Consider the following 24,076-nt stretch of genomic DNA (forward strand, 5'->3'; position numbering starts at 1 on the left):
CTGTCAGTTCCCAGGTCTCATCTGTAACCTGTGGCAAGTGCCGCTGTGACTTTCGACCCATTTCCCCCTCTAGAAGATTGGGGCCCTCCAAGAAACCCACTTGGCTATTGCCCCTCTCCTTCAGGCTGTGCGCTCCTGGCTTCTAGTACATTCTCTCCTAGTCACTGAGGGTTGTACAGTTGCCCAGGGGTGGCCGAGTCTCGCTCCACAAGTCATGTCTATATTAACATACACAGCCTGTACATCTTCCTGCAGATCCTGCCCCGAGCCTCCTCCAAGACACTGCCTGCCTAGGCAGCCTTTACCATTCCTTCTGGTTGCACACAAAACCTTCAACTGGGCTGCCCCCCCTTTCCCACCTGGCACAGTCCCAGCCTGGTCACCACAGTAACTCTAGGCAACACCAAGAGTCCCTGCCTGTCAAGTGGTCTGCCCCCTGCGCTGCCAACTCCCAACTACAGCAGGACCAGCTAACCCTCATTCCCACTGGCCAGGAACAGACTAACCCCTCCCCCGTACTGGGTGCCATGCTACAGTAGAAAGTATTACATTACTGTGCTGACACAGTGGCTTGCCTACTGGCTCATGGTGTGCGACTCAAGTCAGGCCCAGGGTGCCTTGGCAAGCCATGGTTCCCAAACGGACTCCCATTGTCCCTGGCTGCTCCTCCATGAGGAAGGCTGAGGCCATGAGACAGGACTGCCCCACAGGCCCCCTGCCACCTTACGTGCATATGTGTTAGCAGTAATGAGTGGACATTAATCAAGCACTGAGTGAGGTATAGGCCTTCCCCCCAACCTGTGCCCTCTAACTACCTGGAGATAGAGATCATTATCATCAACCCAATATTACATACAAAGAACATTTAATGAGATGTCAGGTATAACAGTCAAGACCTGGAGTCAATCTAAATATCCAATCAAAACTCATATTCAGAACAATCTTAATAAGGTTACACAAGAGAAAAACAGTAATTTGTGTTTCCAGTAATGGTCAGATTTGGACCAACCTGCTCATTATAACCAAAAGATGGTTTAACCTCATCCTGAAACATCTAGAAGTGCTGAAAAGCTGACAAGATGAAAAATAGGACAAACCCAGGAGTGAGCAGAACACTGGCTCAGAAGGCACTGGCCAACCTGGGCAAACGGACTTCCGCTTTGGCGAGCGTCCAAGGCAGGCAGAGGACCTAAGCTCATGGCCACCAAATTGAGGAATGCTGTAGCAAAGTTCTCCCACTTAAAACTGGGACCCTGGAGTATTACATCCCCGGGGTAAAAGGGACTCACCCCCCCCAACTCTGCCCAATTCACCCTCCACAGGGCTGCGAGGAAGGCTGCCCCGGTGCCAGCTAAATGAGAGGGAAGGCGTTAGGAACTCACTTGAGGTGGTTCCAGGCTCATCATGCAAGGCTCCCAACAAATCAGATCTTCCCTGGAAAAAGGACACCGAGGCTACACTTCACAAGATTTCCCACATGCACAGGGGCTCTTTGAATAGCTCTTCTGCCTCTGGATCTCTGCCTTTCAAATAAGTAAATCTTTTTTTAAAAAAATAGTGCTGTGGTATAGGAGGTTAAGCCTCCACCTGTAGTGTTGACATCCCATATGGATGCTGATTCGAGTCCCAACTACTCCACTTCCAATCCAGCTCCCCATTGATGCACCTGGCAAAGTAGAGGAAGATGACCCAAGTCTTTGGATCCCTGTACCCACATGGGAGACCCGGAAGATGCTCCTGGCTTCAGCCTGGCCAAGCCCTGGTCATTGCAGCCTTTTGGGGAGTCAACCAGTAGATGATCTTTCTACCTCTACCTTTCAAATAAATCTTAAAAAAATACAGTTCGTAGAGGGGCTAGCATTGTGATGCGGTGGGTTAAGTCATCGCCCAAGATGCTAACATCCCACAGGAGGTCCAGGTTCAAGTCCCAGATACTCTACTTGTGATCCAGCTTCCTGCTAACAAGTCTGGGAAGGCAACAGAGGATGGCCCAAGTACTTGTGTCCCTGCCACCCACATGGGAAACCCAGATATAGTTCCTGGCTCCTGGCTTTAGTCTGGCCTAGCCACAGCTGTTGTGGCCATTTGGGGAATGAACCAATGGATGGAAGATCTCTCTCCTCCCCCCTCTCGCTGTAATTGATTCAAATGGCCACAATGCCCAGGGCAAAACCAGGAGCTTTATCCACGTCTCCCACATGGGTGGCAGAGCCATGTGGGCCATCTTCTGCTGCTTTCCCAGGTACATTAGCAGGAATCTGGATCAGAAGTGTATGGGAGCTGGCACTGTGGCATAGCAGGTAAAGCTGCCACCTGCAGTGCTGGCATCCCATATGGACGCAGGTTCGAGTTCCGGCTGCTCCACTTCCAGTCCAGCTCTCTGCTATGGCCTGGGAAAGCAGCAGAGGATAGCCCAAGGCCCTGGACCCCTGCACCTGCGTGGGAGACCTGGAGGAGGCTCCTGGCTCCGGATTGGTGCAGCTCTGGCAGTTGCAGCCAATTGGGGAGTGAACCAGCCGATGGAAGACCTCTCTCTCTCTGCCTCTCCTTCTCTATGTGTGTAACTGACTTTCAAATAAATGTCTTTAAAAAAAAAAAAAGTGGAACAGGCAGGACTCCAACTGCCTCTCATATGGGATGCTGGCAATTTAGGCAATGGCTTAACCTGCTGCGCCACAATGCCAGTCCCTGAGTGATACAATCATACGTGACTGTGGCCAGCACTGTGGCATGCCTTCGCCTGCAGCATCAGCATCCTCTATGGGAACAGGTTCGAATCCTGGCTGCTCCACTTCCAATCCAGCTCCATGCTAATACACCTGATAAAGCAGCAGAGGGTGGCCCAAATCCTTGGGCCTCTGCATACATGTGGGAAACCGAGAAGCCGCCCCTGGCTCCTACCTCCGCCCTGGCCCAACCCTGGTCATTGCAGCCACTTGGGGAGTGAAATAGGTATCCTCTCCCTCCCTCTCCCCCATCTCTCTGTATTCTTGCCTTTTAAATAAATCTCTAAAAAAAAATCTTAGGGGACCACGACCACATGCAGAGTCCACTGTAGACCAAAATGTCACTGTGAAGTACATGACTATTTCAACAACAGCGGGCAGTACCCAGCCAAAACTAAGCACACAAGACATTAAAGCACTGAAAACCAGGAGAGAACTGTCCAAAGACTTAAGCAGGCAATTCATAAAGAAATCAAAGTGGATATAAACATGATTACTAATGACACTATCATCTTTTCAAAGAGATGCAAATGAAATCAACAGACTAAACTTATAAATTCTGACAATATCAAGTGGTGGGAGTATATATTGGTACAACCATTTTGGAAGACAGTTTGGTGTCACCTCATAAAACTGAGGCTATAAATGTGTAATTCACAATTCACTAAGGATATCAAAGAGCTTTAAGATTTTATTTGAAAGACAAAAAAAGAATTATAGACAGAGGTAGAAACGGGTCGGGGGGGAGGGGTCTTCCATCTGCTGGTTCACTCCCCAAATGGCCACAACAACCAGAGCTGAGCCGACCTGAATCCAGGAACATCATCCAGGTCTCCCACGTGAGTGCAGGGGCCCAAGGACTTGGGCCATCCTCTGCTGCTTTCCCAGGCATAGCAGAGAGCAGGATCAGATGTGGAGCAGGCGACCATATAGGATGCTGGCACTGCAGGCTGGGGCTTCAACCCGCTGTGCCACAGCACCAGCCCCTCAGATTTTGTTTATGTGGGTTGTATCCATTAATGTTTATCATATTAGAAATTATGGCAGGTTTAAAGCACAAGACCAATACACTGTCTATGAGCCATCAGAGCGCTGACGTCACAGGTCTTGTAGCCTTTGGAAAACCCCACCATATGCAACTACTTGTGAGAGGAGAGTGCAAGAAGCAAGTAACTTCTTAGTGTTATAATAGAAATAGCTGAGCCGGCGCCACGGCTCAATAGGCTAATCCTCCACCTTGCGGCGCCAGCACACCGGGTTCTAGTCCCGGTTGGGGCGCCGGATTCTGTCCCGGTTGCCCCTCTTCCAGGCCAGCTCTCTGCTGTGGCCCGGGAGTGCAGTGGAGGATGGCCCAGGTGCTTGGGCCCTGCACCCCATGGGAGACCAGGAGAAGCACCTGGCTCCTGGCTTCGGATCAGCACGATGCGCTGGCTGCAGCATACCGGCTGCGGCAGCCATAGGAGGGTGAACCAACGGCAAAGGAAGACCTTTCTCTCTCTCTCTCTCTCTCTCTCTCTCTGTCCACTCTACCTGTCAAAAAATTAAAAAAAAAAAAATAGCTGGACCTTGTAGAGCCTCCGAAAGTCTCCAAGAGAAACTTGTGCATATGTGCACAAGAATGCTTTTGGCAGCACTTCAGACAGCCCCAAACTAGTAATGACTCAAGGATATCCATTAACAAAATAGATTTAAGAAACTTAAAGCCTTGTGGTAGATTCAAATCTAGAAATGAAAATAAGGTGGGAGGGAGGTGGAGGGGGGAGAAGCATCATGTTCCCAAATCTGCATATTAAGTGCATGAAGTTGTATTCCTTATTTTTTAAAAAAAGAAAATAAGAACCGGCACTGTGGCATAGCAGGTAAAGCTGCCGCCTGCAGTGTCGGTATCCCATGTGGGCACCAGTTGAGTCCCAGCTGCTCCACTTCTGATCCAGCTCTCTTCTGTGGCCTAGGAAAGCAGTAGAAGATGGCCCAAGTCCTTGGGCCTCTGCACCCACATGGGAGACCCAGAAGAAGCTCCTGGCTCCTGGCTTCAGATTGGTGCAGCTCCGGCCGTTGCAGGCAATTAGAGAATGAGCCAGCGGGTGGTGGACTCTCTGCCTCTCCTCCTCTGTATAACTCTTTCAAGTAAATAAATAAATTTAAAAAAATGAACCACAGCTTCACACAACATATCATCAACAAAGCTGGGAGAAGACACAAAACACAGATGATTATATGTAGTGTTTCCATTTCTACAAGGCTGAAAGGCAAAAATAGACTATTGTTTAGGGTTACACACATAGATAGAAGCAAGAAAGTGACCGGGCAATAGTAAGGAGAGCGGCTACCTCCAGGGAGAGGGAGAGACCTATCAGCAAGAGGGATGCAGATCTACTGCACAGGCGTTGAAAATACTCAGTTTCTGGATCTGATTGGAGGCGACACAAGTATTCACTTTATACTTGTGCCTTATACTTCTTTGTTAACCTACAGACCTTGTACATTTTTCTGTATCTGTTAGGTTTCACAATAAATGGAAAAAGCTATAAACTTTATTTAAAAGCAAGATTTAAGTCAGAGTGGCCGAGGCAAGCAGCTCCAAGAAAGGCAAAACCCCGAGGCGGCTGGTGCAGTTTTGGGGAAGAAAAAAACTTGACAGTCAGCTTGACATTCAGTAACAAGGCAAGGACAAAACCCATCAGAAGACCCGATTTGTAATCTTATTTGCCAAAGGGTGGGAGAGGTAAATTGTTTTTACAGTAAACTGAGCTGAGGAGGATGGAATCACCACTCCCTTGCTATTCTCATAAAATTGGAAGCTCCCAGGGAGTGGGGCAGGCACTTTTGACCTTGCTTATAAACATTTTCATACCAGTAATGTGAAATACATGAGTGCTTCAAAATAGTTTAGAGGGGAAATTGAGGTAAAGAAATTTACTTCAGTGCAAAAAAAAAACAAACAAAAAACACACACACACACACACACAAAAAAAAAACTGAAATCCATGTGTGGCTGTCTAACACCCTGCCCACGAACTTTTTGAAGACTCCTCATATTTCTGCACAGAACCGAATTATTGACTTCCAACACGTTGACAGTTGTCATCCTGGTTTATAGGGTGTTTCCTCTACACTTTTCTACATTTTCCAAGTTTATATGAGTAATATGTGCTTTTCATTGTAATCAGGTAAACATTTGGTATTGTCAGATCTTATAATTTTAGCCTGCTGGAGGGTATGTAATTTTTATTATAGTTTCATTTGCATCTCTCCAGTTACTAATGATGTTGATCATCATTTCATATGTTTAGTGTCCAATTTGATTTCTTCTTTTATGAATTGACTGTTCAAGTCTGTCTGATTTCGCGATTCATTCTTTTCTGATTGTTCTTAGGGAAAAAAAAAATCAGACTATTAAACACAAGGTTGCTACCTAACATTGAAACTAATAAACATGCACATGAAAGAGCTCAGAAGAACCACCTGAATATCTACACACAAAATCACCAGCTCAAGGGCTGGCCGATGTGCCTTATCTCACCAGGAGGAGCTCAAAGCACATGGAGTCCACGGCGCACCACTGGAGCACAGCTGACACCAATCTACAGAGACTCGACGTGATGGGTTTCCTCCAACACATTTATGCTGAGGCAATGTGATGACGACAGGAAACTTGGCATTCAAAGAATACTGAAAACCAAGAGTGCAGCTACTAAGAACATAGCCTTCTCTACAGCAGTGGTTCAACAAGGGTGACAATGCCCAGTGTCCTGTGGAAGCAATGTCTACAGTCATTGTAGGTTAGCAAGACTGAGAAGAAGGTGCTACTGGCATCAACTGGGTGCAGGTCAGAGATGCTGCTAAACACTATACAGTGCACCAGGCACCCCCCTCACCTCATCTACTGTTGACGGATTATGTAGCCCAAACGCCAAGGGTGCCATGGTTGGCTCAATAGCCCCAATCCAGGAAGTGTTCAACCCTCGGTGACTCCTCCCTGAGGCAGAGAAAGGCAAATCCTCAGGGTGCCCCACCCCGATGGACTGATCCAAACCCTTTGAGTTCCTCCAAGGGAACAGGACAGCACTTTCTCCATTTTCCCATGCAGAAACCCTGTGCAACTAACAGCAGGCCAAGTTCATAGAACTTGAGAGTTTCCTAGAGAGACCGTCAGAATCAGCTAGCCCACCTCCCCCACTGGGTCAAGTCCAACAGGTGACAACAGCAGCACAGAACCAAGGCAAGAGGCAGAAAATGAAGCAGCAGCCATGGAGTTAAGACATTCAGGCTGGATCCTCCCCGATTTTGTCTCACGGAAGCCCAGGGCCCTCCTGAGGCTGTGGTGGCCCCCACAGGGGTCCCCACTGTTGGGTACCAAAACCACAGCCTGTCTTAACTCTATCCCAATCCACCCTGCTGTCCTCTCTCCCCTGCTACTGGCACCCCTTCAACCCGGCGTGCAAGAATTCTCATCTCAGGGGAAGAAACGTGCTGTGATTCAAAAGGACTTGGCCCCTACACTCAGAAACCTCAAGTCAGAAGTTAATGTCCTAGGAGGGTAGACACAAGCCAATTATGGTGGCTCCAGACCTAGCTTCACCAAGCCTCTCATCCCGAGAGCCAGAAAGCAGCTCTCCGACGCAGCCCCACTGACGGTGCCGTGGGCTGTGGTCCTTGCCAACCAAGAGGGGATTTGCAGAGAGGCAAGAAGAGCAAGAGTCCATCTCAAAGCCAGCTCTGCTGTGGCCTGGGAGTGCAGTGGAAGATGGCCCAAGCCCTTGGGCCCCTGCACCCACGTGGGAGACCCAGAAGAAGCTCTTGGCTCCTGGCTTCAGATCGGCGCAGCTCTGGCCATTGCAGCCATTTGGGGAGTGAGCCAGCAGATGGAAGACCTCTCTCTCTCTCTGCCTCTAACTACACAGCATCGTGGCAGAGCAGGTTAAGCCAGTACCTGCAGTGCCGGCATCCCACGAGCACCAGCTCAAGATCCAGCTTCTCCACTCCCTTTTCCAGCTCCCAGCTAATCACCTTCCTGCTAATTTCCCTGGGAAGGCAGCAGAAGATGGCCTAAGTACTTGGGCCCGTGCCACCCACATGGGAGACACAGCTCCTAGTGAAGCTCCTAGTTCCTGGCTTCATCCTGCCGCAGCCCCTGCTGCTGCAGCCATTTGGGGAGGAAACCAGTGGCTGGAAGAGCTCTAACTCTGCCTTTCAAATAAGATTTTTATTTGAGAGGTAGAGTTACAGAGAGGGAGAGACAGAAAAAGGTCTTTCATCTGCTGGTTCACTCCCCAAATGGCTGCAATAGCTGGAGCTGGGCCGATTCTGTAACTCTTTCAAATAAGTAAAATTTTTTAAAAAGTAAATCAATTTAAAAAAAAAAGACCCATTAGGCCCACCTCTCAGACACCATAAATGAAACAAGCTTCCGTTCTTAATCCAATCATTACCATTAATCCAGGAGTCACTAAGACTTTGAGAACCAAGGGATCTTTGAGGGATATCAAGCTAATATCCAGGCCATCTCTTTCTCCCTCCTTATAAAAGTCAGCAGGATTCAGTCATGGGAGTTCTAGCCTAAGGACAGTATGTAATCATTTCCCAAAGCCCCCCAAAGCCCCATCTCTAAACACCATAACTGGATTAAGCTCCCGCCCTCTCAGTGGATACTAAACTCCTGCAAGAGTTCAAGGTGCCAAGTCATTTTCAAAATCTAGCCATGCCTGATGGTGATTGTTTCATAAAGAACCAGAAAAACTGGCATCATAGTAGAACTACAAGAAATCACTTCCAACTAGAAGACCTGGGGAAGGCTCCAAAGAGAAGTTTCAGCTGGACCTTGAGATCCAAGTGGATCTGTGTGACAGTTTTAATTATGGCTAAAAATTCCTTGATACTGCCCTTGCAAGGTAGGATTATATAGCCTCACCTTGAATCTAAACTATCGTTATGTGACTCATAACCTATAAAATTGCAGTCAAAGGCTAGGTAATAAAAGGCCACATGCCAGGCATATACCCCAAGGAATCAGGGATGGTGGAAAGGTGGCTAAAGACTTGGATTCGAACGTTCACAACAGCACTATTCACCATAGCAAAGCATGGGAATGCTCCAATGTTCATCAATGGAATACTATTCATTCATAAAACTAAACGTGCAACCAATTACTACTACAGTGTGGAGAAATCTAGAATATATGATGTAAGTACAAGCAGCCAGGCAAAAAAGTACAGGCACCAAGATCATGATTGTACCTTGGTGTATTGTTCAACAAGGCAAATCCATACAGACAGAAAGCAAATGGGACTGCCTGGGTGACGGAACAAAGATCTAACCTTCAGCCCATTGCCCTTGTCCTTGAATCTCAATTCAGTCTCACATCCTGTTGTCTTTACACCCCACCCCCACATTCTTCTCCAGGTTCAGAGGCCCTGCGGGGCCACATAAAAAGACAGTACATAAGAATTCAGTCTGCCTGCTGCCCTCTGCCCCCACCTCCACCCCCACCCTGAGCTCACCTGACAGACAGGCCTGGCCCCTGGGGTCAGCCTCCTGCCACGAGCTCCATCACTGTGCATGCCAGCAGCTGGTCACCCACCTATGCGGGCTTATTTTCTGAGTAAATTCGGTCCGGCTGTAGATTCGTTCTGTGCTTTTCCTAACATTCCGTGCCCCGTGTGAGGGGGCACTGATCTGCACTCTTTTCCTAACACTGGGTCTGAGTGGCCAGGAAACAGGAGGTGAGCAGGTGCTTAGTAGGTTTATCTCCTTTGGGGCGATGGAAATGTTCTGGAAACTAGGTAGTGGTGATGGTCACCCAGCATTGTAGATGTACTTAATGCCTCCAAGTTCTGATGGTTTAAATAGCAAAGCTTATGTGTATTTCAAGAGTTTTTATAGTGAAGGGGAGGGCCACATGGCTTCTGCCTTGTCCACTGAAATACTCGTGCTTTGAGTCCTGCTAAACAGGAAGTTCCTTCCACCAATTAAGATTAATGGAGTTTATATGAGCAAACAGTTTGCATATTGTTGAGGAAGATAGATATTAGCTTAGGCGTATGAAAGAGGGCAAGACAAGAAATTTGTGCCGAAACCTTAGAAGCAATGTCACACCCAGAAAGCACTCTGTCCAGCAACATTCAAGGAAGGACAAATGGGGGGGAAGGTGGACCCCATGCCCACATAAACCCCAGTCTCGGGGCCGGCGCTGTGGCGCAACAGTTAACACCCTGGCCTGAAGCACTGGCATCCCAGCCAGTTCTGGTCCTGGCTACTCCTCTTCCGATATAGCTCTCTGCTGTGATCTGGGAAAGCAGAAGATGGTCCAAGTCCTTGGGCCCCTGCACCCATGTGGGAGACCCAGAAGAAGCTCCTGGCTCCTGGCTTTGGATCGGTGCAGCTCTGGCCGTTGCGGCCATCTGGGGAGTGAACCATCAGATGGAAGACCTCTCTCTGCCTCTCCTGTGTAACTCTGCTTTTCAAATAAATAAATTTTTAAAAAATAAATAGGGCCGGTGCTGTGGCACAGCAGGTTAAAAGTCCTGGCCTGAAGCACCGGCATTCCATATTGGCGCCGGTTCTAGTCCCGGCTGCTCCTCTTCTGATCCAACTCTCTGCTAAGTCCTTGGGCCCCTGCACCCACGTGGGAGACACACTCTCAGTTCCTGGCTTTGGATCGGCGCGGCTCTGGCCATTGTGGCCATCTGGGGAGTGAACCTGCGGATGGAAGACTTCTGTCTCTACCTCTCTCTTAAGTCTTTCAAATAAATAAAAAATCTTTAAAAAATAAACAAGCCCCAGTCTGACCGCAGAGTGGGCTTTGTGGTTTCTTCTGATGAGCTGCGCACCTGGCCTGCCAGACCTGCTACTTCATTACACTCTGCTGAGCGCTTACTGCCACCGTCTCACATGTGAGAGTCTCTCCCTACAAGGGGACAAGGCCTCTGGTCCAGCCATCTCTGGGAACGCTAGGAAGAGCTCTCAAACACCAGAGCAGGTTCTGAGAACGTGATCACACGGCACTTGTGCAGGAATGGATGGGAGACAGAAAACAACTTCATTGGCTCCAGCTAAGCTTGTTCGTGTTTACAGCCCAATCAGCTAACAGGCTGCAGGGCCTTCTGCCACCAGTGAGAACTCAGCTACAACTAAATTCTATCTTGATTTCACCTGTTGAACGCAGTGCAGGTGTCCAATTCAAATCTAGGTCTCTCAAACTTCACAGCCCTAAGGGGCTACGTGAAAAGTTCAAATACAGTCACCATGTTCTAAGAAGCCCATCCTTGATGGGCCTCTCTCTCTCTCTCTGCCTCTCCTCTTTCTGTGTAACTCAAATAAATAAATCTTTAAAAAAATTAACATCTTAGTGGGTATTTTTCTCTCCATAGTGGCCTTAGGCCGAGAGAAGACATTTAACAGTTTACCACTTCTGGCTAGCCAAAGCTTATCTGAAAGCTGCAGTCCTCTGACATAAGAGGCCCCTGGGATAAAAGGAATACAAGCCAAAGTCAGAACTAGTGGAAGGGGCCAGCAGTGTGGTGTAGCGGGTTAAGTCACTGCCTGTGACACTGGCATCCCCTATGGGCGCCACTTCAAGTCCTGGCTGCTCCTCTTCCAATCCAGCTCCCCGCTAATTCACCTGGGAAAGCAGCGGAGGACAGCCCCAAGTCCTTGGGCCCCTGCACCCACACGAGAGACCCAGAAGCTCCTGGCTTCAGCCTGGCCCAGCCCTGGTCATTGGCCATTAGGGGAGTGACCAGTGGATGGCAGCTGGGGCGGGGGGTGCAGGTACACGTATTTTTTGTCTGGTTCTCCAACCCCACCCACCTTGGGAGAGAGAGAATCAACACAATCAGCTGGCACCACAGCACTGGTAAGGGCAGCAATGCAGGCGAGCCTCATCAGCAAAGGGGACAGGCTTGTCTGCAGGCCTAGCACTTGTCTGCTTCAAGTGCAGCCCTCAGGACTGGGGGAGCCGCGGCGGGAAAGTCTCGCAGGCAGCCAGGGGCCTCCAGCATGTGCCGGACTACAAAGAGGAGATGCAGGCTCCAGTCTCTTTGGGAAGCAGTTTAGAAGCAAACCCAAGCAACAGAAATCCAGCTGCCGCCCAGGGCCCTCAGAGGCCTGCAGGTCGGCTGCGGCAACACAGTGTTCTGCACATCCCCAGCTCCTGAACTTGAAACAAGTCAGATCCACAGCGGTAAAAGGACGGCAGTGTCAGAAAACATCACAACCCAGTTCTTCAAAGAATGACCAGGGTGCCAATACCTAGCTGCTAGCTTCTGTTATCAGTGCCCTACTTCTGCTCCAACAAAATACAGCAAATGCCATGGCTTAGAAAAACACACGCCTATTACCTGCCAATTCTGGCGGTCAGAAGTCCAAAATGAGACTCACTGGGCTGATACCTACGCGTCAGCAGGGCTGTGTCCCTTCTGGAAATTCCACAGGAGACACCACTCCCTCACCTTTTCCAGCCTCTACAGGCTGCCCGCAGTCCTCGGCACCCAGTCCCAGCCTCCACGCTGAGAGCCAGCAGCGGCTGACGACACCTCCCCCGCCTGGCACGGCCCTGAGACAGGTTTCTCTGCCTCCGTCTTCCATATTTAAAGGAGCTGGGTGATTCCGTTGGGCCTGCCTGGAGAATCCAGGTGCTTCATATGTCAAGCTCAGTGACTTAGCAACCTTAATTCCACCCGCTCTCTCACTTGATTCCCTTTTGCTGTGCAGCCTGATGAATCCCAGGTCATAGGGGGAACCTTGAGAATATCACTGGGGGCTTTTATTGTCCTCCACGGGGAACACCTACCGACATGAGAGATCGGCCTGCCTGTTCCTGACAGGTGTTACGACGACTTTAAACAGTCGGGGGAGGGGGCCAAGTCTACACTGGGGGACAGGAACCCCTCGAAACAGCCTCTTTGGCACCCGAGAACATCAAAGCAATAACAAAGTACAAAAAAAAAAATCACACAGCACGGAAAGCAAAACCTGAGCCCAGGGCAGGAAGCATGTGTGTGTGCAAGGCACATTTCCTGGGCTCGCAACGCCAGACCCAGCTCGTCCCTCACACTCCCCTCTCAGCAGCCAAAATGCCCGCCATCCTCTCCACCCAGGCAATGCCAGACCTTCCTCAGGGCCCACCGATGCTGACTCTTGACAGTGTGTGTGTGTCGGGGGGGGTGTATTTTAAAACAAACCGCAGCATTTTCGTTACCTGGTGTGCGATGTGCTGGGAGGGATGAGCATGTGATCTGTGACAGTAAGGGAGGAGCAGAAAACCAAAGCAGATGAGACCTAGCAGCTAAGAGGACGCTCACGTCCCACATCGGAGTGACATTTGGAGAATAAACCAGAAGATGGAAATACTTGAGATTCTCTCTCTCTCTCTCTCTCTCTCTCTCTCTCTCTAATTAAAAAGAAACATAAAACGCAGACTCACCTGCCCATCTGTCAGTAAAGTGACTAACTGGTGCACAGCGTGATGACCCTGGAGCCAGCCACCTCCATGAAGTCCCCTGCCCCCGCCACGACGCCAGCTTCCTGTGGTCCACTCCTGAACACAGGCAGGCAGGGCTCACCAGCTCAGAGCCGACCCTAAGGTGCTCCTTCAGCCACCCAGCTTACAGCCAGCATCGCCATGGCAGCACAGTCTTCCCTGCCTGGCAGCTCAGTGCTGCTAGCACTTGGGGGCCCACTCTCCTCTCACTTCCCACAAACCAAGCCCATGGATCACATGCCTTCACTTCTCACAGTCAGCTCTGCTAGGACGACACAGGAGTTATTTAAATGGAGACATCATTTACATACCAGACAAGTCACTTTGTTTGTTTGCTTATTAAAAAGAGCCAGAACCAATTAGCTCCCATTTACTTATTTATCTGAAAGACACAGGGAGAGTGTGTGACAATGAACTAGTTCCCATCCACTGATTCATTCCCCAAATGCCTGCAACAGCCAGGACTGAGCCAGGCCCAAGTTAGGAGCCAGGAACCCAAATCAGGTCTTCCACATGGTTGGCAGGAGCTCAACTACTTGAATCATCACCCGCTGCCTCCCAGCGCAATTCACCTTTTTTTAAATATTTATTTTATTTATGTGAAAGGCAGAGTTACAGAGAAAGAGAGGGAGAGAGGGAGAGAGAGAGAGAGGTCTTCGATCCACTGGTTCATTCCCCAAATGGCTGCATGACCAGGGCTAGGCCAGACTGAAGCCAGGAGCCAGGAGCTTGTGCCAGATCTCCCACGCAGGTGCAGAGGCCCAAGCATTTGGGTCATCCTCCACTACTTTCCCAGGTGCATTAGCAGGGAGCTGGATCAGAAGTGGAGCAGCCGGGATTCAAACTGGCACCCATATGGGATGTTTTAACCCACTGCACCATAGCACTGGCCCCGCAATTCACCCTTTTAAAGTGTAAAATTCACAGCCAGTGTTGTGGCATAGCGGGTAAAACCACCACCTGTGAAACCAACATCCCATATGGGTGCCACTTCAAGTTGCACCTGGCTGCTCCACTTCCAATCCAGCCCCCTGCTGGTACTCCTGGGAAAGCAACAGAGGATGGCCCAAGTCCTTGGAGACCTGGAAGAAGCTCCTGGCTCCTGGCTTCAGCCTGGCCCAGCCCTGGCTGTTGAGGCCATTTGGGGAGTGAACCAGTGGTGGAAGATTTCTCTCTCTCCCTGCCCCTGCTTCTCCCTCTCTGTAACTCTGCATTTCAAATAAATAAATCTTTAAAATTCAGGGCCAGCATTGTAGCATGGTGGGTTAAGCAGCCACCTGTGAGTGCCACCAGCATCCCATATGGGCACTGGTTGGAGTCCCAGCTGCTCCACATCTGATCCAGTTCCCTGCTAATGCACCTGGGAAAGCAGTAGAAGATGGCCCAAGTGCTTGGGCCCCTGCACCCATGTGGGAGACCCGGAAGAAGCTCCTGGCTCCTGGCTTTGGCCTGGCCCAGCCCTGGCCATTGCAGCCATTTGGGAGTGAGCCAGCAGATCAAAGATCTCCTTCTCTGTGTCTCTCTCCTCTCTCTGCAATTCCGCCTTGCAAATAAATAAATCTTAAAAAAATAAAGTATAAAATTCAGTAGTTTTTTGAACATTCACAAGGCTGTGCAACCATCATTTCTTTCTAGTTCATCGCCCTCCCAAACTCCCTACCCACTAAGCAGTCACTCCTCACCCCCTTCTCCCAGTCCCGGGTAACCACCTGTCTCTGTCTCCGCCAACTCTGGACAGTTTATAGAAATTGTGCTTTCAAGGTCTGCACCACCAATTTTTTACGTGTGGCTTGGAATGTCTTAGATAATGAGGAACAATCCCTAACACAGAGCTCACTCAGAGCCAGGCACTGTGCTAACTTTATATGTTTCCACTCATTTAATCCTAGCACAACCCATGAGACGGATGGTGTTATTCCCATTTTACAGATGAGGAAACAGAGGAGACCAGCAGTTAAGTAACTCGCCCAGAGTCCCAGCAGCGCCAGGCAGGCTAGTTCTTTTGCCTGCCTGCTCCGTCTGTCAGCAGGACCTCTCTTTAAAGGGGCAGTCACTTGCAGTTTTCCAGCGTGCTCATCGCACTTCTTGGCCACTTCCCACATGTACAGTCTGCCTGATGCTGGAAGGGATAAGCGTTCAATATCCCTACTTCAAGGGCCAGCGCCATGGCACAGTAGGTTAATCCTCCGCCTGCGGCGCCGGCATCCCACATGGGCACCGGGTTCCAGGCCAGGCTGCTCCTCTTCCAGGCCAGCTCTCTGCTGTGGCCTGGGAGAGCAGTGGAGGATGGCCCAAGCCCTTGGGCCCCTGCACCCGTGTGGGAGACCTGGAAGACGCTCCTGGCTCCTGGCTTTGAATCGGCACAGCTCCAGCCATTGCAGCCATTTGGGGAGTAAACCAACGGAAGGAAGACCTTTCTCTCTGTCTCTCTCTCTCACTGTCTGTAACTTTACCTCTAAAATAAAATAAGTAAAATGTTTTAAAAAAAAAAAAAGGTCCCTACTTCAGTTGTTCAGGTAAACCCGAGTTCAAATCTTCAAATCCAGTTCCGCTTGCAGACTAAGTATGATCTCTAGTAAGTTCCTAAACCTCTCTGGACCACATGTTTTTGATCGGAGAAATGAACTGCTGCCCGACCGTTTTTCAAGGCTGTGTGCCAAGTGCCGTTACAGACACCTGCAGGAAGTATGGGTCCCAGCAGCAACTCTTCAAGGCTGGTATGAAGGCACTGAGGGCCTGCCACACGGCGGGCTTTCAGCAACGGAGACTTCACGAGGACCGTGCCCCATCCGCCCACGGGTTCTTGCCCTTTGAACAAGGATGGGTTGCTCCCCACCTTTAAACTCCTGGAGCCTCAAGCCTGGCCCTCGTGGCCAGAACCGCGGACATTTCATGAATCATGCCCCCGTGCTCTTCTGCGTGCTTCCAGATGCCGCCCGGCTTTGGCAGGCACACTCCACACGGAGGGCCAGGACCAAGAATAACATGGCTCGCAGGCAGGCCAGCTGGAAGCAGCACCCCCAGCGCTCCCAGGCAGCAGCTCCCTGAGCAACTGCTTCAGGTCTCTTCAGTTTGACAGAGACTGAAACCACCCACATCCCAGAAGAGACCGCCAATGCAAAGATCTATTTGTTGGCTTATTTTGCACAAAAGATCCAGAAAACTAGGTCCCTATCTTGAAACCAAACCTGCTTCCAGTTCAAATTTCTTTTTTTAAAATATTTATTTATTTATTTGAAAAGCAGAGTGAGAGAAAGGGAGAGAGGGATCAATCTTCCATCCACTGGTTCACTCCCTAAATGGGTACAGTGGCCTGGGCTGGACCAGGCCGAAGCCCAGAGGCTGGAGTACCATTTGGGTCTCCCGCATAGCTGGAGAGACCCAAGCACGTGCGCCATCCCCTGCCACCTCCCCGGGTGCATTAGCAGCAGCTGAGTTAGAAGCAGAGCAGCCTGGACTCAAATGGGTGCTCTGGTATGGGATGTCACTGCTGCAGGCGACAGCTTAGCTCACCGCGCCACAACACTGGCCCCCAGATTTCTTGTTTTAAACAAAAGGGGCTTACTGGGCAGCAGTTTCATCTGGTCGGAATTCTGGCTCTATCTCTTTTCTAACGGTGTGACCAGGGTAGCCTCATCTGAAAGGCAAGGATAATCCCTAACCTGCAAAATTATTGAGACAGGTAACACAAGGTCTGTGAGGTGCCTGGCACACAGCTAGCCCTCAGTAGCTGGTGGCAAGGGTGCAAATCTAAGAATGACACATGTGGAGCCGGTACTTGTGTCGTAGCGGGTAAAGCCGCCGCCTGTAGTGCCGCATCCCATATGGATGCCAGTTCGAGTCCCAACTGCTCCACTTCTGATCCAGCTCTCTGCTATGCCCTGGGAAAGCAGTGGAGGACGGCCCAAGTCCTTGGGCCCCTGCACCCCCGTGGGAGACTGGGAGGAGACTACAGGCTCCTGGCTTCAGATGGGCGCAGCCCTGGCCGTTGCGGCCAATTGGGGAGTGAACCAGCGGATGGAAGACCTTTCTCTCTCTGCCTCTCCTCTCTCTGTGTAACTCTGACTTTCAAATAAATAAAAAAAGAAAGAAAGACAGACACATGCCCGGTTCCCTCGAGCACCTTTGTGAACTGTTAGCCACTATATGAATGAGCAAACTGAGGTTCAAGGGACTCATATTCCCACAACCGCTTGGCAAAGTGGGCAGGCTATAGCTGGAGAGGCATTGTGCCTAGTAAGACAGTGACTGTAGAGTCACACAACCCCATGTCTGCCCATTAATCCCCATGTGACCTGAAGCAAGTTACTTCGCCTCTCTGTATCCCTTTTCCTCATCTGTGAAATGGGTGTACTGGTTCTCATGTCCCCTAAATGAGCTAGTCTAACTGGAAACAATAAAATTCTAAGATTGAATCATTTATGTTCCACTTTCAGAATGGCCATGTCATTGGCTGCAAGTCAGTCAACTACGGTAATTCCACCTTATCCATGGTTTTGTTAGCACTGGTCAACTGAGGTCTCCAAATATTAAATGAAAGGGTCCAGAAATAAACAGCTCCTAAGTTGTAGAGCGTGCGCCCTTCTAAGTACGGTGATCCACCCGCTTGCTGCCTTGCTGTCCTGCCAAGCATGTGAATCATCCCTTTGTGCAGGGTGTTCCCCACCTTCCCCACGCCGTAGCCATTTTGTTTATGAAGGGTAACCCTTCCGTCACTTGATAATGGCCCCAAAGCTCATGACAGTGACACCAGGCAGGCGTGCGGTCACAGAACATGGAAAGATACTCACCTTGGACCTACAAGGGAAAAAATATTCATGGAACATGAAACTAAAAGCTATGTATTTTGGTGCAAATTTTGCAGCCCAGGCATGGTTTTGCCATCATATGTATTCTCCATGAACTTTTCGAAGAGCCCTTGTCTGTGCCAACGTGGTGGGGCATAAAGCAAGAAACAGTATACATGGGGTTGAGTATGAGCCATGCTTTCGGACTTTCCCTGGAGGTCGTGGAACACACCCCCTGAGGTCAGCCGGGCACTACTGGATACTTTTCTTCACAAATGCATGGCAGACACAGTAAAAATGTTATTCTCAAGGCGGAAAATAAGAGAGAGTTCAACAGCTCTTTCACCCCTATGACTTGCTTTGCTTTTGCTCAGAGCATGGACAATACGTTACACAGCCTTTGTTGTCTGTGCTTTTTTTTTTTTTTTGGTCTGGTCCAGGACTTCAGTTCCACAAGGACAGAGTCTTAGTTTGTTCACCTCCGCATGGTCATCAGTTGCTACCACAGAGCCTGGTGTGTGTGTGTGTGTGTGTGTGTGTGTGCGCGCGTGCGTGCAGTGTTGGATGGCTCTCCTTGTATCAACTGCAGGAGGGTTGCCTACGTGAAAAATAGCTTTGCACTGTTTCTAAAGCTGCCTGGGCTAAGAGTGGCCGCTGTTTTCCAGCATTCCTTCCAGGCAACCCAAATCTCATACCGCAGGACCAGGACAGAGTTTTGGTGTATTCGAGCTCAGGTTTTTCACTAGAGGTGCCTTCCTTGTCAGGCTGGTCAGAGCTCAATTAGAATGTTCTCCTTAAGCCCTTTTTCTGACATGCAGATGGGATATAAATAAGTGTAAGAAGATTCTACTGGAACGCGTTTCTAAGACCCTATTTTTACGCACAGACTGCATTTATTCTAAGAGGATGGTTCTGAAAGTTGAACGTGACTACGACTTCCTGGGCGGGGGCCCCATGCAGCATTTCTAACAAGCTCCCGGGCTATGCCTCTGCGGCTGGGCCCCGGTCCACACTCGGCCCCGGCCTGACATTTGCTCCCTCCATCCAGCGGATTCACTCTCTCCTCCTCTTTGAAAAAAATATGACCAAAGGCTCGCAAACTAGAGCGGACAGTCCAAGCACCCCAAGAAGTGCACCCCACCACCCCCGCCACACCCCACACCCAGCCCCGCCGCGATCCCGATCAACCAGAGCAGGATCTGCTCAGGAAGCTTCCCAGGTGCTTCTGCTGCATGGGGCCCGCAGGACATTTGGGCAATATCTGTGGTCTCCAAGCTTTTCCGGCAAGGTAAACTCCTGGCGACAGCTGTTGTCACCAACAGTGACACCAGCTTGCTCAGGATCTTAACAGGGACCGTCCTGCTGCTTGTAGCGCAGCACAGGACGGGTCCCCTTCGTCCTCTCCTGGTACACGGGCCGTGGCACGAGGAGTCCCCGCTCGGGGATCGGACCCCCACCCCTTTGCTCGGCACAACCGGTCCGACTGCCGCCTCCGCGGCTAGATCGCTCGGCAGGGGGGCCGGGCCGCTCATGCGCAGAGCGACCCTGGGCCCGCAGGGTGGGGTCCCTGCGCACCCCCTCCCCGCCCGCCTTACCTCTCTGGGTCAGGGTAACCAAGGAGAAAGCGAGGCACACGAGGATCGCGGAGCGCCTGGCCACCATGGCTGGGAGGAGGCACAGGGGGCCCAGAGGAGCACAGCGCCAGAACGTCAGAGGGGGAGATCCTGAAAAAGCCGGGAGGAGGAGCCCGGCTGCTACCGCAGGGCCCCGCCCAGGCGGCGCGCGGGTGTGAGGCTCAGCCCAGAGAGGGCGGGGGAAAGGGGTGCGAGAGCACCCGCGCCTGGGGGCGCCCCGGCAGGGGCGAGGCCGGGGGCGGGTCCGCAGTCTGCGGGCGGGGCACGGAAGAGGGGCGGGACTAGTGTGCGAAAGGCGGGGTCTGGGGGCGCTCGGAGAGTTGGGGCTTCTGGCTTGCATAGGGCACCAGCGAGTGGGCCTCAAACCCCTTTCCGGCGCGGCCCTAGAGACGCAAATGTCAGAGGCGGGTCCCCAGTGCCCAGAGTAGGGACTCGCCAGCAGTTGGAGAGCGGGAGGTGGCGGCAAGAGTAAGCGGTGATTTCTACTGTCGCCCCGACTCCTCCCCGAACCCTGGGCGGCGCAAAAGTGAGTCGCGCCCTGGCACCCCGGTGACCTTGGCCATGGCTCTCTCCCTTCTGGCCTTGGAGTTCTCCCGCTGAAAGACGACTCCCTAGGACCCCTGAAGCCGCGGGTTCACCGCGCAGCCCCCCTCGCCATTCCTTGCGGAAAACTATCTTGGAACCGTGTCCGGAGACTCCAGAAAAGGGCCAATTTCGTAGTGGCCGCGTCTGCAACCGTCGACACGTATCAAGGAAAAGAGGCCGAGGCCTGGGGCACCGGGGCAGCGGAGGTGGGCTGGGGCTGGGGCTGCGGCTGGGGCGGGGGACGGGGGTGGGCTGGAGACGGGGCGGAGCAGCCCTGCCGCGGGCTGGGGCGAGTTGGGGATAGGGAGGGGGTCAGCCCTCCCAAGGCGTTGATGAATGCGCCGAAAGTGCAAGCTCACATCTGCAGAGTCGGTCTGAACAACGTGCTCGGCGCTCGGCAAATGCGCCACAGTCCCTCCCCATGAGCACCCCTGAAACGGGGTCTGTCTCCCTGACCAGAAAAATCGCATTCCGATACCGCCCGGAACAGGAAAATGCCCGCTGCAGCCTTGACGTGACACTCAGGATCCCCAACTGCAGCCAGCTTTCGAGGACAAAGAAAGGCACCGCTGCTTCCTGGGGGACTGAGCCACACACAGCATCCAGCCTTTATGCGGTAGCAGTCGCCGGGGGCCTCGTCCTCCCTAGACCCGTGGCTACTACCACCCCTCCCCAGTGTGGGTTCGGCCGCGGGTCCTGCTGCCGGCAGAGACAGAGGGCTCAGGAGGGGTTGCCCAGACACAGAACCAAAATCTGTGCGGCGTGGCTACCATCTATTGCTCGGGGTCCCGGGGCCCCAAGAGCACAACAGCGTGGAAGAAATGGATCTCTGGATTTTCCTGCCTGTGCTGCGCTTCAGGAATGACCACAGATAGCTGGTAGATATTGAACACATCCTAAAGTCCTGTGTCTGGCCTTTTCCAAGCATTGTGGCCTTCTGTTTTTCAAAACCGTGGCATGCATCATCCCAGTGATTGGGGAGTAGTCCAGTGGCAAAGCGGGCAGAAGGTCACTAGGAACCCCAGCAGCTTAATGGCTAAGAAACTGGGCTTTGCAGCCAAAGGGGCTTCAAATCCTGGCTGGATCCCATCAGATTGTACTAAGGGTCAAATGAGAAGGTAGAAAGGAGGCAGCCTGGCACAGCTTGAAGGAGACACGCTACCTGTCAATCTTACAGGAGCTAAAGAAATAGGGACCCCTGCTTGGGAGACCGGGAGGTTCCTGTGTATTCAGGCTGTGGCTGTGGACACGCAGCCGGCTTTTCCAGTAAGTCTGGTGCCCTGAGCCATCCGCTCCCCCTCAGTGGCCTTGCTGGTGCCCATCTGTAGCAGGAGGGCCCTAGATTTGCCATCTTTCCACTGATGAGTGAGCCCTCACACACACACTCCTGTCTACACTGAGAGACAAGGAAAGTACGGCATCTAACTTGAGGCCATCTCAGTCAACTTGCAATGGACAAAGTGATACCTAACTCTCAGTGGTAAAAGTGCAGTGGAAACACTTAAATCCTTCCAGCAAAGTACTTGCCACAGTGTCGTGTGCAATAAGACTATCTTCTAGATCAAGATTGGTTCACACATTACAGCCTGCAGGCCAAATCTGGCTCGCTCACCTGTTGCTACAGCCTTTGCACATATTTTTTAGAGTTTTTCCCAAAAAATTTCTTTTATTTGCTTAGTTGAGAGGCAAAGTTAGAGAGGGAGAGACAGAAATATCTTCCATCCAGTGGTTCACTCTCCAAATGGCTGCAATGGCAGGGGTGGGGCCAAGCTGAGGCCAGGAGCCTGGAACTCCATCTGGGTCCCCCACATGAGTAGCAGGCACCTGACCACTTGAGCTATTATCTGCTGCCTTCCCAGGTGGGTTAGCAGGGAGCTGGATTGGAAGTGGAGCAAGCGGGACTCTAATCGGTGCTCCTACGGGGTGCTGGTGTTGCAGGTGGTGGCTTAACCCAGTGCATCACAACACCAACCCCCCCCCCTTTGCGTGTAATTTTTTTGTAGCCACAGTGCAGTTGAGCAGGTGTGGCACAGATCACAGATCCACAAAGCCCACGATATTTACTAAGTAACCCTTTCAGAGAAAGGGTGCTGACCTCCACTGTGGCAGAGTGAACATGGCAAGGATGAGTAAATGATGGCACAGGACCTAAAGGGTGCGCTCCAGAGCACCTGATGAGCATAGAGGATTGCCACTCTGACAAAGGAGTAAGAAACAGCATACAGGGGCCAGCATGGTGGCGCAGCAAGTTAAGCCACCATCAGCGATGCCGGCTCCCATATGGGGGCCACTTTGAATCCAGGCTGCTCAACTTCTTGCACTTGGGAAAACAGCAGAAGATGGCCCAAGTGCTTGGGCCCCTGCCACCAATGTGGGAGAGCCAGAAGGAGTCGTAGGTTCCTGGCTTCAGCCTAGCCCAGGCCCAGCCATTGTGGCCATTTGGGGAATGAACTCATGGATGGAGATCTCTCTCTGTGTGTCTCTTCCTCTCTCTCTCTCTCTCTGAAACTGCCTTTTTTAAAAAAACATTTATTTATTTATTTATTGGAAAAGCAGAGTTACAGAGAGGCAGAGAGAGAGAGAGGTCTTCCATCTGCTGGCTCACTCCCCAAATGGCTGCAGTGGCCAGAGCTGGGCTGCTCTGCAGCCAGGAACCAGAAATTTCTTTTGGGTCTCCCACGCGGGTACAGGGTCCCCAGGACTTGGGCCATCTTCCACTGCTTTCCCAGCCTGTAACCGAGACCTGGATCAGAAGTGGAGCAGCTGGGACTCGAACCGGTGTACACATAGGATGCCGGCACTGCAGGCAGTGGCTTTACCCACTACATCAGCCACTATACCACAGCACTGGCCTGAAACTGCCTTTCAAATAACTAAAGCTTTAAGGGGCCTGTGCTGTGGCACAGTAGGTTAAGGTGCCACCTGCAGCAGCAGTTCAAGTCCTGGCTACTCCACTTCTGATTCAGCTCCCTGCTAATTCACCCGGGAAAAGCAGCAGAGGATGGCCCAAGTCCTTGGGCCTCTGCACTCATATGGGAGACCAGGATGAAGTTCCTATCTCTTGGCTTCGCCTGGCTCAGTCCTGGCTGTTGCAGCCACTTGAAGAGTGAACCATCGGATGTGGCTTTTGAAAGGAAAGGCCACCACAAAACACCACAAAACACACCAAACACCTGTGCCTTCCCATGCACAGAGCAAACAGCAGCCTGCACTGGGGGAATAGGTCTCAGATACCTTTGCAGAAGTAAGGAAGTGGGAGCAGCGAATCCCATCAGGATGGGGGTAGAGCTTGACACCGGTGGTTGGGCCATGTGGCCACCTGGCTTCCAGCAATGGCGGCGGGGTAGAGCCTAGGATGGTGTCAGGATGTAGATCGTGCCATAGAGAAGACTGCGCCATTTTCCTAACAGCTTTCAAATAAGTTAATAAATAAATTTTTAAAATCTTGTTTTTTTAAAAAAAGGAGACAAAATACAGCATTGTCTGCTTTGCCATGTGCCAAAGACAAAATACAAACCTCATGAATACGACCATCTGAAAGCAGTTATCCTATCGGATCCCTCTGCCTTTGTAAAATGACTCATCTGGGGCCTGGTTTGTCCTCAGACAGAAACTTCTACACAGAAACCATGATTTGGGTCCTCTCGCCGCACACATGCTCACAGAGACCCCACTGCTAATCCACCTGAGTTGTAGGACAGACTCCTAGCCAAGCCTGCCTTGTCTACACACTGTGTCCTTGTCCCCACCTTCTTGCTATACCCCCGCCCCTCCTGGGACGTCTCGTACCCTGAAAACTCCCGCCAAATGGGAAACCATTTGCCCTGACAAGCCACTCTCTCCCCAGCTGTGGTCTGGGCGGAG

General features: G+C 51.3%; 1 protein-coding gene across 4 annotated transcripts in view; it reads right to left on the minus strand.

The window, feature by feature from the left end:
• Positions 1 to 20,092, minus strand: part of CD99L2 (CD99 molecule like 2) — a 102,253-nt gene extending 82,161 nt beyond the window's left edge. For all 4 annotated transcript variants that reach the window (XM_017350864.3, XM_070067223.1, XM_008275030.4 and 1 more), the window contains exon 1: positions 19,589 to 20,092. In XM_017350864.3, the coding sequence (XP_017206353.2) occupies positions 19,589 to 19,967 (379 nt within the window). In that variant the 5' untranslated portion in view covers positions 19,968 to 20,092. The remainder of the gene's footprint in view (positions 1 to 19,588) is intronic.
• Between the last annotated feature and the right edge of the window lie 3,984 nt (positions 20,093 to 24,076).

The sequence above is a fragment of the Oryctolagus cuniculus genome, chromosome X (genome assembly GCF_964237555.1).
Source record: "Oryctolagus cuniculus chromosome X, mOryCun1.1, whole genome shotgun sequence".
In the NCBI taxonomy this organism is placed as follows: domain Eukaryota; kingdom Metazoa; phylum Chordata; class Mammalia; order Lagomorpha; family Leporidae; genus Oryctolagus; species Oryctolagus cuniculus.